The 13,309-nt window shown below is 42.5% G+C and overlaps 1 protein-coding gene across 1 annotated transcript in view; it reads left to right on the forward strand.

The window, feature by feature from the left end:
* tnikb (TRAF2 and NCK interacting kinase b) overlaps positions 1–13,309 on the forward strand; it is an 83,995-nt gene that overhangs the window by 25,502 nt on the left and 45,184 nt on the right. Inside the window, 11 exon segments of the mRNA XM_030079455.1 lie at positions 532–657; positions 1,185–1,295; positions 2,948–3,038; positions 3,521–3,651; positions 5,995–6,049; positions 6,164–6,242; positions 7,209–7,375; positions 7,590–7,656; positions 8,727–8,925; positions 9,837–9,953; positions 11,871–11,957. Coding sequence (XP_029935315.1) covers positions 532–657; positions 1,185–1,295; positions 2,948–3,038; positions 3,521–3,651; positions 5,995–6,049; positions 6,164–6,242; positions 7,209–7,375; positions 7,590–7,656; positions 8,727–8,925; positions 9,837–9,953; positions 11,871–11,957 — 1,230 coding nt within the window.

The raw sequence follows: 13,309 nt of genomic DNA on the forward strand, positions 1-13,309 counted from the left end.
GTAGGACCCTGGGGAAAAAGGACCTTGGGAATATAGGACCTTGGAGACATAGGACCTTGGGAATATAGGACCTTGGGAACATAGGACCTTGGGGATATAGGACCTTGGGAACATAGGACCTTGGGAACATAGGACCTTGGGAACGTAGGACCTTGGGGAAAAAAGGACCTTGGGAACATAGATACACTCCTGCAGGTTATGAAAATGATGTATGAATAAGTTTTGTATATTCAGGCAGTGGAGGGACATGTTAGGGAGCTTAACTAACATAAATCAAGTCCTTACTGACACATTTAGATGAAAACATACAAGAACAGTTCTCATATATTTATGTCTGACACATTATAATTCCAAACTCTCCTTAACAATTCACCACATGAAGGAGCCGAAATAGGATGTGTCCTTTGTTTCTGTTGGAATGAAAATGCTCCCTAACTAGGAAGCTTCCTTGCAGATCAGACATGATTACGTGTGTAATGTGTATTTTGATGTGTATGTGTGTGTGTGTGTGTTTGTGTGTGTGTGTGCCAGGATGAGGAAGAGGAGATTAAAGCAGAGATCAACATGTTGAAGAAGTACAGCCACCACAGGAACATCGCCACCTACTATGGAGCCTTCATCAAGAAAAACCCTCCTGGAATTGATGACCAGCTATGGGTACGTGTGTGTGTGTGTGTGTGTGTGTGTGCATACTTGCCTCTTCCAATTATGTTGTAACACGCTGGTTGATTGCAACATTGTACCTGTGATGATATTTGGTAATTAGCTTTTTAAAGAGGTCTTGTTCTTTTGTGTGACAAACAAATAATTAAATTCAGGCTTTTACAGCGCTCAGGTCACACAAACAAAACATACTGCTGTTTTTCAAGGCTTTATTGACAAAGCTTACTGCAGGTATTAACATTTATAATCGTCTAGATGACAAAAATGAAGAGAAATGGAAATAATTTCGCCTTTAAGGAAATTTCACTGCTAATCACACAAACAGCAGGCAGCTGAATTTAATGGTAAAGCAATAACAAAGACGTGTAATAATAAAATCAGTAATGATCAGAATAATGTAACCTGCCTTTTAAGCATCTGTATTGAAAGCTGTTGTAGCTTCAGAACAGAATAGGATGTGTAAACTGTTGTCGCACTCATGCACTCTGTGTGTGTGTGTGTGTGTGTGTGTGTGTGTGTAGCTGGTGATGGAGTTCTGCGGGGCCGGCTCGGTGACAGATCTGATCAAAAACACCAAAGGGAACTCGCTGAAGGAGGAGTGGACCGCCTACATCTGCCGAGAGATCCTCAGGGTGAGAACAGCAACACTCTGAAACAGATTCAGTATGAAAAACACACTCCGTTTTTATCAGCATTGCATTCTATTTGTTGTTTATCCTCAACACGGGGCTGGGCAGTGTATCGATGACCCAGCACCATGATATTGATATTGTGACGGTATTGTAGGGATGACTGCTCATGCTTTCACAAGATATTTACATATGAGATTTTTGATAAACAGTTATTAGTAATTTGGACATAATGAACAAGTCTGATCATTTCAGAAAACTACTTCACTGTAGTGCGACATTTAAAACCAAGCCATATCATGATATTACGATATTTAAAATCCTGGATGATGTCTTGTCTCAAATCACGATATTCATGACATATTACCTAGCCCTACTTCAACACGTTCTGTTTCTCCTTTTAAAGATAATAATCCTTGCTGTATCTTATCCTGAAAAAGTAAAAGGTCGAATGCAATCTCATGGGACCCTCCGATGGCTCCCTGAGGAACCCCGTAACTTCACCTCATGTGTTCTTTGTACTATTTTGGTTTATATCCGGCTGGTTACTGCTGAAATGGCCCAGTTCCCCCTCAGTTTCCCTTTTCCCTTCACCTCGTCTTATCTTTCATTAACGTTAACAGGACATGACTGGATTATTCATATTAGTTTTTTAGTGAACCCTTGAGGAATATGTTTCTTAGTCAGGAGCCCAAATGTTTTCCTTGGCTCCCTTCAGACTGGAGAAGAGAAGAGCCGCTAATGAACCACTAGCGTTTAGAGACCGCTGTTGTCATCTCTGCAACTGCACAATTTCATTGCAATATAAAACATCTGCAATTTAAAAAATAAGATACTCTTACTTTTTAATAAGACAGTATCAAAATAAATTTTTATGTTTTTAAAGATAAGGCAAGACTAGAAAATAAAAGTTAACAAACCACATAGAAACCAAATTACACGAATCATAGAGAGAATAAAAACAAAGAATATATAACCAGAACAAAGCGTCAATAAAACTGCAGTCACCCGGCATAAAATGTTTGTCTCAAAATTGTCCAGAAGCTTCTACCACCAGCCAGTCCAGCGACCATGTCACTCATCAACAATCCCAGGGCACATGGTTATGTAACTTTAGGGTTTCCTGGAGCTTATTCCTGTCAACCAGCATTTCATACAGCAAGGCCATTCAAAGCACTTTACACTGAAAAAATAAAAATAAAAGCAGAAAATTGCAGAATATGATTTGGTTATTCATAGTAGGTAATTTAAATACTTTCTACGTGTGTATTATTATGTTGGATTATCGATAAAGATAGTGATTATGAAGAGAGTAGATGGAGGTTTAGTCATGATGCTTTTTGAAGGACAGTAAGGCACTAATAAATAATTTCATGAATCCTTTTTTAAATCTCAAAATGGATTTAAAGAGCTGCAAACAGAGCTGGTATAAACGTTGTTACTTCACATTTTGTGACATTTCAACTCTGAACCAGCAGTAACCACCTCACTGCAAACTTCCTCTGTTTGCAATAATAAAATATTTATCATGTTAAGGTCTTCATTGCCTCTCTCTCTGTCTCTGTCTCGGTCTCTCTCTCTCTCTCTCTCTCTCTCTCTCTCTCTCTCTCTCTCTCTCTCTCTCTCTCTCTCTCTCTCTCTCTCTCCCTCTACAGGGTCTGACCCATCTCCACCAGCACAAGGTCATCCACAGAGACATCAAGGGCCAGAATGTGCTGCTGACAGAGAATGCAGAGGTTAAACTAGGTGAGAGGACACACACTCACACACACACTCACTCACTCACACCTTGCTATCTTACTCACAATCTGCTGGTGTTGAGCAAACAGCAGTCAGTTGCATAATTTTTTGAGAATACTGAGCTGTTTTTACAAATTTGGCAATCACAAAGCACATGACCTCAGGATAACAGCATGAAGAGCCAGTAAGTCAGTAAGTAAGCAAGTAAGTAAGTAAGTAAGTAAGTAAGTCAGTAAATAAAGCTATAGCACTTCTTAAAACACAGTTACAACGTGCTTCAACACATGGAAAATAAAAACAAATGCAAATCAAATACAAAAAATATACAGAAACGTCTAAACATTTCCAGTAGAGATTTATGGAAAGGCGTGCCCATAAAGGTGAGATAGATATGACACACTGATGGATAATAACACATCTTAATTTACTGCCACAACAAAAAAACAACAACTTTAAACTGAGCTTTTGTGGGTTTCGTGCGTGTGCAGTGGACTTTGGCGTGAGCGCCCAGCTGGACCGCACGGTGGGGCGGAGGAACACGTTTATCGGGACTCCGTACTGGATGGCCCCGGAGGTCATCGCCTGTGACGAAAACCCCGACGCCACATACGACTTCAAGGTACGCAGCTGCAGATGTGTGTGTTCCACGGGTGTGTGAATGTGCCGTCTGCCTCATTATTATGTTGTTAAAAATTGGGTAAATGAGCGGTTTTATCCTAAGTCAATTAACATAAGTGCTTATTATGTTTGCCCTCATGTTATCACTGAGGGTTACATACATTTTTATGACATTTAACCCATCGGTAACTGTCTCATTTTGAGCTTCCCCTCGTTTTAATATTACACCGTGTTCAGACAGGATGCATCGTGTCGGTTTTTGAGCGTCAAGGTTCCCCTGCTGTTCTCGTCAGCAACCGTGACCGAATCACCCGCTGTAAAACTAACCAGCCGACTGTAAATTTTGTGCAACACACAGAAAAACAAACCTGAGGTGATTTGCAAACTAAATCACCACTGTGCACGCTAGCAAGAGACTTTAAAACCACAATGAAGAAATCAGAACAGATTCAATGCGGCTGAAATTTGCCTCTAAACTTCCTCATTCCTCAGTTGGTCTTTAAAGTCCCAGCATGAACGGGGTCGGGCTCTTCTCCACTTTAATCTTCAGTTTTTCCTCGTCCATTGTTTGGTCTTTATCCCCTTTTTCTGACAGTGTGCAGTGATTTTTAGCCAGTCACACCCAACGTCTTGTAAACAAGGCAAGGGGTCCATGCTAGATCCAAAAAGTTCAATATTAAATGTAAATTTGACCATTTGTCTGCACGAAACTGCCAGATGTGGCTGCATATCATTTAAAATTACATTAGCTTTAGCTTTACAAGTGAATAACCAAATGCAACCAAATGATGGCCAGGTGGTATTTTCTCAATTGTCTTCAGTTCAGTTGAGGTCAGGTCACTTTTACTGTGCAAAAATGAAATATACGTTGCAGCAAGTGACAATAAAAACACAATGACAACACAGACGCAATACAAAATAACCTCCAACACAATTGAAAAGGATAAATAAATCAGTTGGTCAAAATGTACAACACTGCAAATAAAAAATTCAGAGCAAATTAAATTAATTTATTGCATGTTTGCATAGTGGCACAGTTGTTTCTCATTTTGCATTCAAGTTAACATCCAAATAAATCGTTGAAAATGTTTGCTCTGACTCGATAGAACTTCTGTGCAATAAAAACCCACAACTTCCTGTCAACGCTGAAAATATTAAAGCCCGGGAAAGCGACAATCATTGCTGGCCTTTCTGACAAATTGCGTCTGTGTTCAGTTTCCCATCACGAATGAGATCCTTGTAGCTCTGAACAGTTTCCACTCTGACCTTTAATCATCGTCTGGGCGGCTGGAGGTGTTTCTTCTTTTTTTTTTTTCCACAGAAATCAATGACCATTTCCTCTGTTTCTGAGACAGTTAACCTCATAATGTGAATAACACATCACTGCACAAACTCATCAACCACAAGCCCATGTGATGCTTCCTCATTGTGGAGCAGACTGACAGTAACTGCAGTATTCACATCTGCAAATGTCTGACCTTTAAGTACAGGACAGCGGAGTTTCTCTTCTGGCTCGCGACTTGTCCGATTTCCATGTTTTCCTGCCAAAATAAATCTGTCAACGAAGAGCTAACCTTCTCTGTTGCTGCGCTGATATGTAAAGCAAGACTCTGTGAAGACACTCTGCCAGTCTGGAAAGGCACAGGAATTTAAGTGGAAAATTGAACACCAGAATTTTAATTGGCACCCCTTTCTTGCAAAATTTGTTTGTTTAAAAGTATTTCCTTCAAAAACAACTAGAAAAATAGCAGATATTTCACAGTAAAAGCACTGGGAAATTATCTTGAGCGATTTAACCTTTTGAACTCTTGTTTTCATTAAGATAAGTAGCTTTAAAATTAGGGAAAAAAAACACATTTTCCATATTTTAGGACAGCGTCACACCCATATTCTGTACGAGCACTTCACTGAAGCTCCATCACACTTACGTTGACTGAAGTATCCAAACCCAAGATGCTGTTGTTTTATGGCTGCAGCATCACATCAAATTGAAAATATCTACAATAAATGTCTCATGCAGCATTTTAGACACATTTCCCTGGAATTCAGCAGCTCATGTCTCGGGATCTTTGGAAACCTCGGGAAACACACGGAGGATGGACAGTAATAAAGACAGGACAAGTCCATCTTCCTCTTAATCCATCAGTCCATCATCACCTTTAATCCAGCAGGTTTTTTGGCTCAAAACAGAGGAGGAGTTGGGACTCTCGCTCAGCAAAGTGAAAGCTAAAGAAACAGCAGGGAGAGTAAAGATCTACCTGGGACAGATGCATTAAACGTCACGCTGATATGAGCTTTTCACGCCCCTCTCTCTCTCTCTCTCTGTCTCTCTCTCTCTCTGCAGAGTGATCTGTGGTCGCTCGGCATCACCGCCATAGAGATGGCCGAGGGAGCGCCACGTAAGTCTCAAAATCTGCTGCACAGGTATCATCAGTTTGTTTGCGTTTAAAATCCTGAATCTCTCTGTTTTTCCTTTCCTTTCCTTTTTTTTTTTTTTTGGCTCGTCTCCTCAGCTCTGTGTGACATGCACCCAATGAGAGCGCTCTTCCTCATCCCCAGAAATCCCGCCCCCAGACTCAAGTCTAAGAAATGGTGAGTCACCAACTTAGGCACACACATATACACACACATATGCAAGCACAAAACACACACACACACACACACACACACACACTTACATAAATACACAGAATGTATTTTTCCCAGTGCGTTGCTGAGGCCCTGGGTCAGTACTAGCTGTACTGTGGTGATGGTACACTGTCAGCATCAGTTTCAGATTTGTCATATCTCTGCTGAACCAACTGGGAATCTAAACCATTTTCTGCTGTGTGTGGTTTTGCAACACTAAAAAAAAAATTCACTGCACAGAGAGCTGGATCCTGGATTTTAGATTTTTGCAGTTTTTCATGCTTGCTGCGTGTGGTGACATGACTAAAAGACTGTAGGATTTTGCATTTCTCAACAGTTCAGATTAATTGCTGACATGTCATGCTGGCTAGTCGATGATTAATTTCAGATTTCCTAATTAGGCGTGTCGTGTTATTTTAGATTCCCACATTGTTTGGTTGAGGTTCTGCACCTTATTGTAAATGCACTTGTGATGTCTTGTGCGGCCGGGAGCTTTGGGGTGTGGGTGCAGCAGATGGTTTTCCAACTTAAACTCAGTATATTCAAACTTAACTCTTGCAAACAGGAAACATAAAGCCAAACAGGTGTTTAAATCAACCCAGACTGAGACCAGATGTTGGACACCATTTCCACCTCTGTACGTCCAGTGGTTCGGTTCCTGTGGGTAGCATTTCATGTTAGCTTAGCATAAAGGCTTGAAGTCTATGGGAGTCGTTAGCCAAGATGTGTATTTCAAAGCCAAATGACACACTAAGTAAATAAGACAGCTTTGGAGTTGCTGTAAGGTTTATTTTTTCAAATTTGATGGAGCCGGGCTAACGACTATCCCTGTCTATCTATTGATCTGTCTGTCTGTCTACTTATTGATCTGTGTGTGTGTGTGTGTGTGTGTGTGTGTGTGTGTGTGTGTGTGTGTGTGTGTGCGTGCAGGTCGAAGAAGTTCCAGTCGTTCATCGAGAGCTGCCTGGTGAAGAGCCACAGCCAGCGGCCCAGCACCGAGCAGCTGCTGAAGCACCCGTTCATCCGGGACCTGCCCAACGAGCGGCAGGTCCGCATCCAGCTGAAGGACCACATCGACCGCAGCAAGAAGAAGAGGGGTGAGCGAGCGGGGCCGGGGGCCGGGGGCGGGGCCGGGTCAGGGGGCGGGGCCGGGGCTGGGGGGCGGGGCTGGGGATGGGGTTGGGGCCTCCAACAGGACGGCATGCACCTGCTGAGTTGTGGTGCCACGCTGTGTGGTGTTAACCTGCCCCCTGTGTGTGTGTGTGTGTGTGTGTGTGTGTGTGTGTGTGTGTGTGTGTGTGTTCCCTGCAGATGAGACGGAGTACGAGTACAGCGGCAGCGAGGAGGAGGAGGAGGAACGGGATGTGGGCGAGCCCAGGTAGGACCACCACTGCTAAAACTGCAAGTACTGCTGGTTCTGCTACTGTATGATAGGTACTGCTGGTACTACTGTAAATACTGTTGGTGCTACTACTGCTACTACTGGTAGTACTACTGCTGCTAATAATGCTACTACTACTGTTACTACTGCTACTACAACAACTTCTACTGATACTACCGGCACTACTAGTACTTCTACTGCTAGTACTACTGTTACTGCTGCTACGACAACAACTACTACTTATACTACTGGTCGTACTACTACTAATACCACTGGCATTACTACTACCTCTACTGGCACTACTACTGCTGCTACTACTACTACTACTACTACTACTACTACTACTGCTGCTGCTGCTGCTGCTGCTAGTGCTACTACTACTATTGCCACTACTATTACTACTACTACTACTAGCACTACTCCTTCTACTACTACTACTGTTACTACTACTAATACTACTGCTACTACTACTACTAGTGCTACTACTACTACTACTACTATTGCTACTACTACTGCTACTACTACTACTACTACTACTAGTGCTACAACTACTATTGCCACTACTATTACTACTACTACTACTAGTACTACTCCCTCTACTACTACTCCTGTTACTACTACTACTATACTGCTGCTAATACTGCTGTTACTACTACTGCTACTACTACTGCTACTAGTACTACTGCTACTACAACTACTACTGCTGCTGCTGCTGCTACTGCTGCAATGAATACTGCAAGTACCACTATTGCTAGTATTAGAATTACTACTACTAATGCTACTGTAACTACTGCTACTGCAACCAATACTACTGCTACAGCTGCCACTATAATAATAATAATAATAATAATATTTATTTATAGAGCGCTTTTCAGGCAATAAGCTCAAAGTGCTTAACGAGGTGATAACTTTCAAAACAACAGCAGAACAAGAAACAACAAGAAAGTGGTATTAGAAACAGCTGTCTGTGAGTGTTAGTATTATGGGATGGAAGTTTAATTGTCCTCCATGAAGACGTGGTTACGCTCTCTGACCCCGTTACTCTCCTCTGATTGGCCGCCCTGCAGTTCCATCATCAACATCCCTGGCGAGTCGACTCTGAGGCGGGACTTCCTGCGTCTCCAGCTGGCCAATAAGGAGCGGTCGGAGGCGATCCGGCGGCAGCAGCTGGAGCAGCAGCAGAACGAGGAGCACAAGCGCCAACTGCTGGCCGAGAGGCAGAAGCGCATCGAGGAGCAGAAGGAGCAGAGGAGGCGGCTGGAGGAGGTGAGGCGGCGTCACCTGTTGGCTTCAGTCGGACAAAACCCTGAACTTTAACGAACTTTAATTTTACCCTTTATTATTTAGCCAGGCTGACTGAGCACACTCGCTGTTTTTCACCTAAATCCCTCCTCACATTCACACTCGACAGCTGCCAGAACAACCACAGCCTTCCACTGCTCATCCAGCCAGGGACAAAGTGTCTCCAACATTAAGAATGCACAAACAGCTGCAAAAAAAAAAAAAAAAAAAAAAAAAAAAATTCAAAATAAAAATCACAGTATATTGCAATGCTTTATCACATTTCTGTCCTGTAAATGCACTGCACATCATTATTATATGACACAGACAATATTAAGCAACAGCATCTCTGAACTGTTTTGTGTTGCTGAAAATGTTTAATGTGGAGAAATCTGTGTCTCTGTGCTGCACTGCACTTATTGCAATTTCAACAGTCATCCAAATAATTATAATTGTATAGAATTATATGTAATTATCATACAGGATTGTTCATTTACATTTCCCTCTCAGTTGACATCAAAAGGAGTTAGTTGTAATGAGTAAGTGAGTTGTATTAAATAATATAAGTAAAGTAAAATATTAAGAAGCCCACAAAGCAGACCAGCCTCACTGACTCCAACATTAGTGGCTATTAAATCATGTAGTAATGGTGTTTTTCGCTCTTCCAGTCCTGTGGAGTTATTTTTTGCTTTTCACACTCAAGTTTCCAGCAACAGTGAAGCTGAGTGACTCGATAAAACATGATAAAACAAAGATATTACAGCTACGTTTCCTTGAAAAACACTGAGCTCTGAGTATGGAAGGGTGTAAAACTTCCCAAAAGTCATGTAGTTGCGCAACTGAGGCGTTTTTGTTCATTTTTCTTTTGTTTTGTTTTTCTCCTCTCGCTCCCACAGCAACAGCGGCGGGAACGGGAGCTGAGGAAGCAGCAGGAGCGCGAGCAGAGGAGGCGCTACGAGGAGATGGAGCAGATCCGCCGAGAGGAGGAGAGGAGGCACGCCGAGAGGGAGCAGGTACGCAGGAGCCGAGACTCCGCCCCCACCGACATGACGTCATCACTCTGACATGACGTCATCACTCTGACATGACGTCATCACTCTGACATAGAGCCGGACATGGCAAAGAAGCCGAGTGGTTTCTCTTTCTTTCTTTTTTTTTTTTAAAATCTCATCCTGCCAGCTGAAACATGTCAGGCTATAATAATAATAATAATAATAATAATAATAATAATGATAATAAAATTAATTTGTATAGCACTTATCAACACCAGTGCTGCAAAGTGCTCAACAACAAACACATAAAACCACATTAATAAAATATACAGTAATTTCTGAAAAAAAACAGGCGAGCAAGATCTAAAATGATCTAAAAACAGAGATAAAACAACCAGGATAAAGTGTAAAAACAATGAGTGAATCATAATTTAAAAACCCAAGACCCAAGTGCAATGTCAGAAATAAAGTGCAGTACAATACAGTAGATGAGACTGAAAATAAGCATAAAAACAGCAGACAAATGGTAGGAAGGCCTTATGATCAGGCGGCAGGATCCTGCTGGTTGGTTAAAGGGACAGCAGCTCAGATGTGTGCCAGGCCATGAGGGGCGTTGAAAGTAATAAGTAAAATCTTAAAATGAGTATCCAAAAAATGGGCAGGCAGTGTAAAGTCATCAAACTGGAGAAATGTTGTCCTCTGAGAGTTTAACACTGCTTTAGTGCGTCAAACACGATGTGTGTCTTGTAAAACACGACTTAAAGCTGCTAAAACAGCATTTTTTAACCGTCAGCACATCTCTGTCAGATTAATAACGCTGCTTTGGTGGAAAAACTGTGAAGAAGACGACAGAGGATAAAACTAGTCGTCTTTATCTCACACTAAAGTTTCTCGAATTTACGACTTTTAAGACTTTAACATGTTTAACCCTTCTGCTGAAGTTCAGGATGCAGTTTGACATGAGAAAGAGAAAAACAGAGAACATGTACAAGCCCAGAGGTTTTCTGTTATTTATTTATTGGTGTTTTTTTTTTTTTGATAGGGACCACTACAATGTACACAAACAAACTGAAAACAACTACCCAGTGCTGTATCATAGTGTTTGCAGCGGATGCTAATTTGCAGCACTCATCCCTGGAGGGGCTTTTGTAAAACTGAGAGATTATAATTAAGAGAATCGAAGCTAAACTAATTACAGCAAGATACAATAAAACGCACATTTAGCAGTAACATAACTCCAGAACATTAGAGAAGGACAAACAGAAGGAAAAAAAAAAAACTCGACATGAGGACAGGTTTGTTGCTAAAAGCGGTGAAGTCGGCTCCCAGACCTCTGCTCCTTTCGTGGAGAAATCAGAAGATGTTTTTTTGCAGTTTCCACCTGAGGCTGCTCTGGTGGATGTGCTGCAGCTCTGCCGGCTCCTCGTGTGTTTGCAGAGAAGCTGAGGAGCCGCCACGGGGAGCTTCTCTAACGCCACGTGTAGCTCAGGGATCAGGGCTCCTCTGGAAACAAGGCTTCACTCATTTCTAACATTTTGCTGGAATGCAACGCTGAATCTGTCAAACTTCTGTTTCTTGCACACTTGATTTTATTCTTCCAGCCGTATTAACCGTCAGTGCTTCTCTTCTTTCCTGCTAATTACTGCACCCTGCTTCTCTTGTTTCTCGCTCACCTCATTCCTTCTCTATTTTTGGCTCAATCTCTGCTCTCACTCCTTTATTTCTCTTTCCGCCGCTCGTTAAATCCTCTCTAATCTGCCTCTCCAACATTTCCCTCTCTCTGCTTTTGTCTGCCCTCTTTCTCTGGCGTCTCCTTTCTCCTCACTTCTTCCTGCTCTGATGATGTCGCTGGTTGCCTGGGCTCCCGGTTTGCTTCTCGCCCGCCTCGCTGCAATCTGATTGGCCGCTGCGCCTGCCGGCCGGGTGGTGATTGGTTAGGAGTATATCCGTAGACAGTTGGAGGAGGAGCAGAGGCAGCTGGAGATCCTGCAGCAGCAGCTCCTGCAGGAGCAGGCCTTACTGCTGGTAATCAAACACACACTCACACACACACACACACACACACACACACACACACACACACACACAGAAAACACTAACGAGACCAACTTCCATGAATTCTTTGGGTGATGACAACAACACTGAAAGTCAAGTTTCCGTGACAACCGCCCTGAGGTTCAGTGACCATGGCAACAGCAGGTACCTGGGCTTGTTGTTGTTTACTGACACACACTGTGACCGGGCTCAGGCGTTCGATACAGGGTCAATACTGAGCCGAGACACACACATCACCTCACATCCGCGTTTATTCCCCACCGCCGAGCGCAGACAAAGTTAACAAACATTTCAATCAATGAAGCAACAAAGTGACGGGCGCGCCGGTCGATAGCTGACACTCCTGAAATTACATTTTTATTTTTGCTTTGGCGTTCCGAATGAAGCCGTCAGCGCCGGAGGGGTTTCTCAGTGACAGCAGGGCGGACGGCCAGCGGACCCTCCCAAAGCAATCAGCCTTTTAATCAGAAAGTTTCACCTCGGAATCGACAGCAAAAAGTGCGGAAACCGCCGCAGATCGTCCCGCAGAGCTCAGTCGATGGCGTTTGTTCCTAAATGAGACATCCAGCATTTGAAAGGTTTGAAATGATTGATAGTGTTACAATAAAACAAATCATGGCACTCTCACAGGATCACAGGTGATATGACTGGCCGAGTCATTCTGGGATTTTATTAAACTAAAAACACTTGGAGGGATTGGATCTTGTTCATATTAAACCTAAAACCTTTTTCTTTTACATTTCACCTATTTTGGCAAACCCAAATGTAAAAGCTTGTAATGGATGAACCGTAAAGCCACAACACAAGTTTGAGGCCTCATTTGAAAGGTAGCATCCTCCACATTCTGTTGCTCATTCACTTCAGAACGGGGCTAAAACACCAGCTCAAACAGGGAGGAAAAATTACGTTTATTGGCTCTTGTCTTCAGTAAGTCAGTGCTCAGGGTTGGAGCTATGACAGGTAGTGAGTCTTTAGTTTGTGGTGTCACTGGCGTCCCCTAACCCGAACACAAACGGTGGATTTTAACAGGTCAGAAAATGATAAACTTCAGCTAAAAACATTTTTTTCCCAGAATAGGTGTGTGGCCTTTTGTCATGAGCCCCTTCGTTTAGAAACAGAGCTGCCATAACTCCTGTTGTCATCGTTCTGTTTCTCCCCCACGAAATGACACAATGACGCCTGGTGTCAAGTCAAGTCAAGTCAAGATACTTTATTAATCCATAAAGGAAACCCAAAAAGACACAGGAACCCATAAAATATACAATTAAATACACGACCATTAAATAGAACAGATTTAATCCTTTATATGGAACTCATTGAAA

The sequence above is a fragment of the Myripristis murdjan genome, chromosome 20, assembly GCF_902150065.1.
Source record: "Myripristis murdjan chromosome 20, fMyrMur1.1, whole genome shotgun sequence".
Taxonomy (NCBI): Eukaryota; Metazoa; Chordata; class Actinopteri; order Holocentriformes; family Holocentridae; genus Myripristis; species Myripristis murdjan.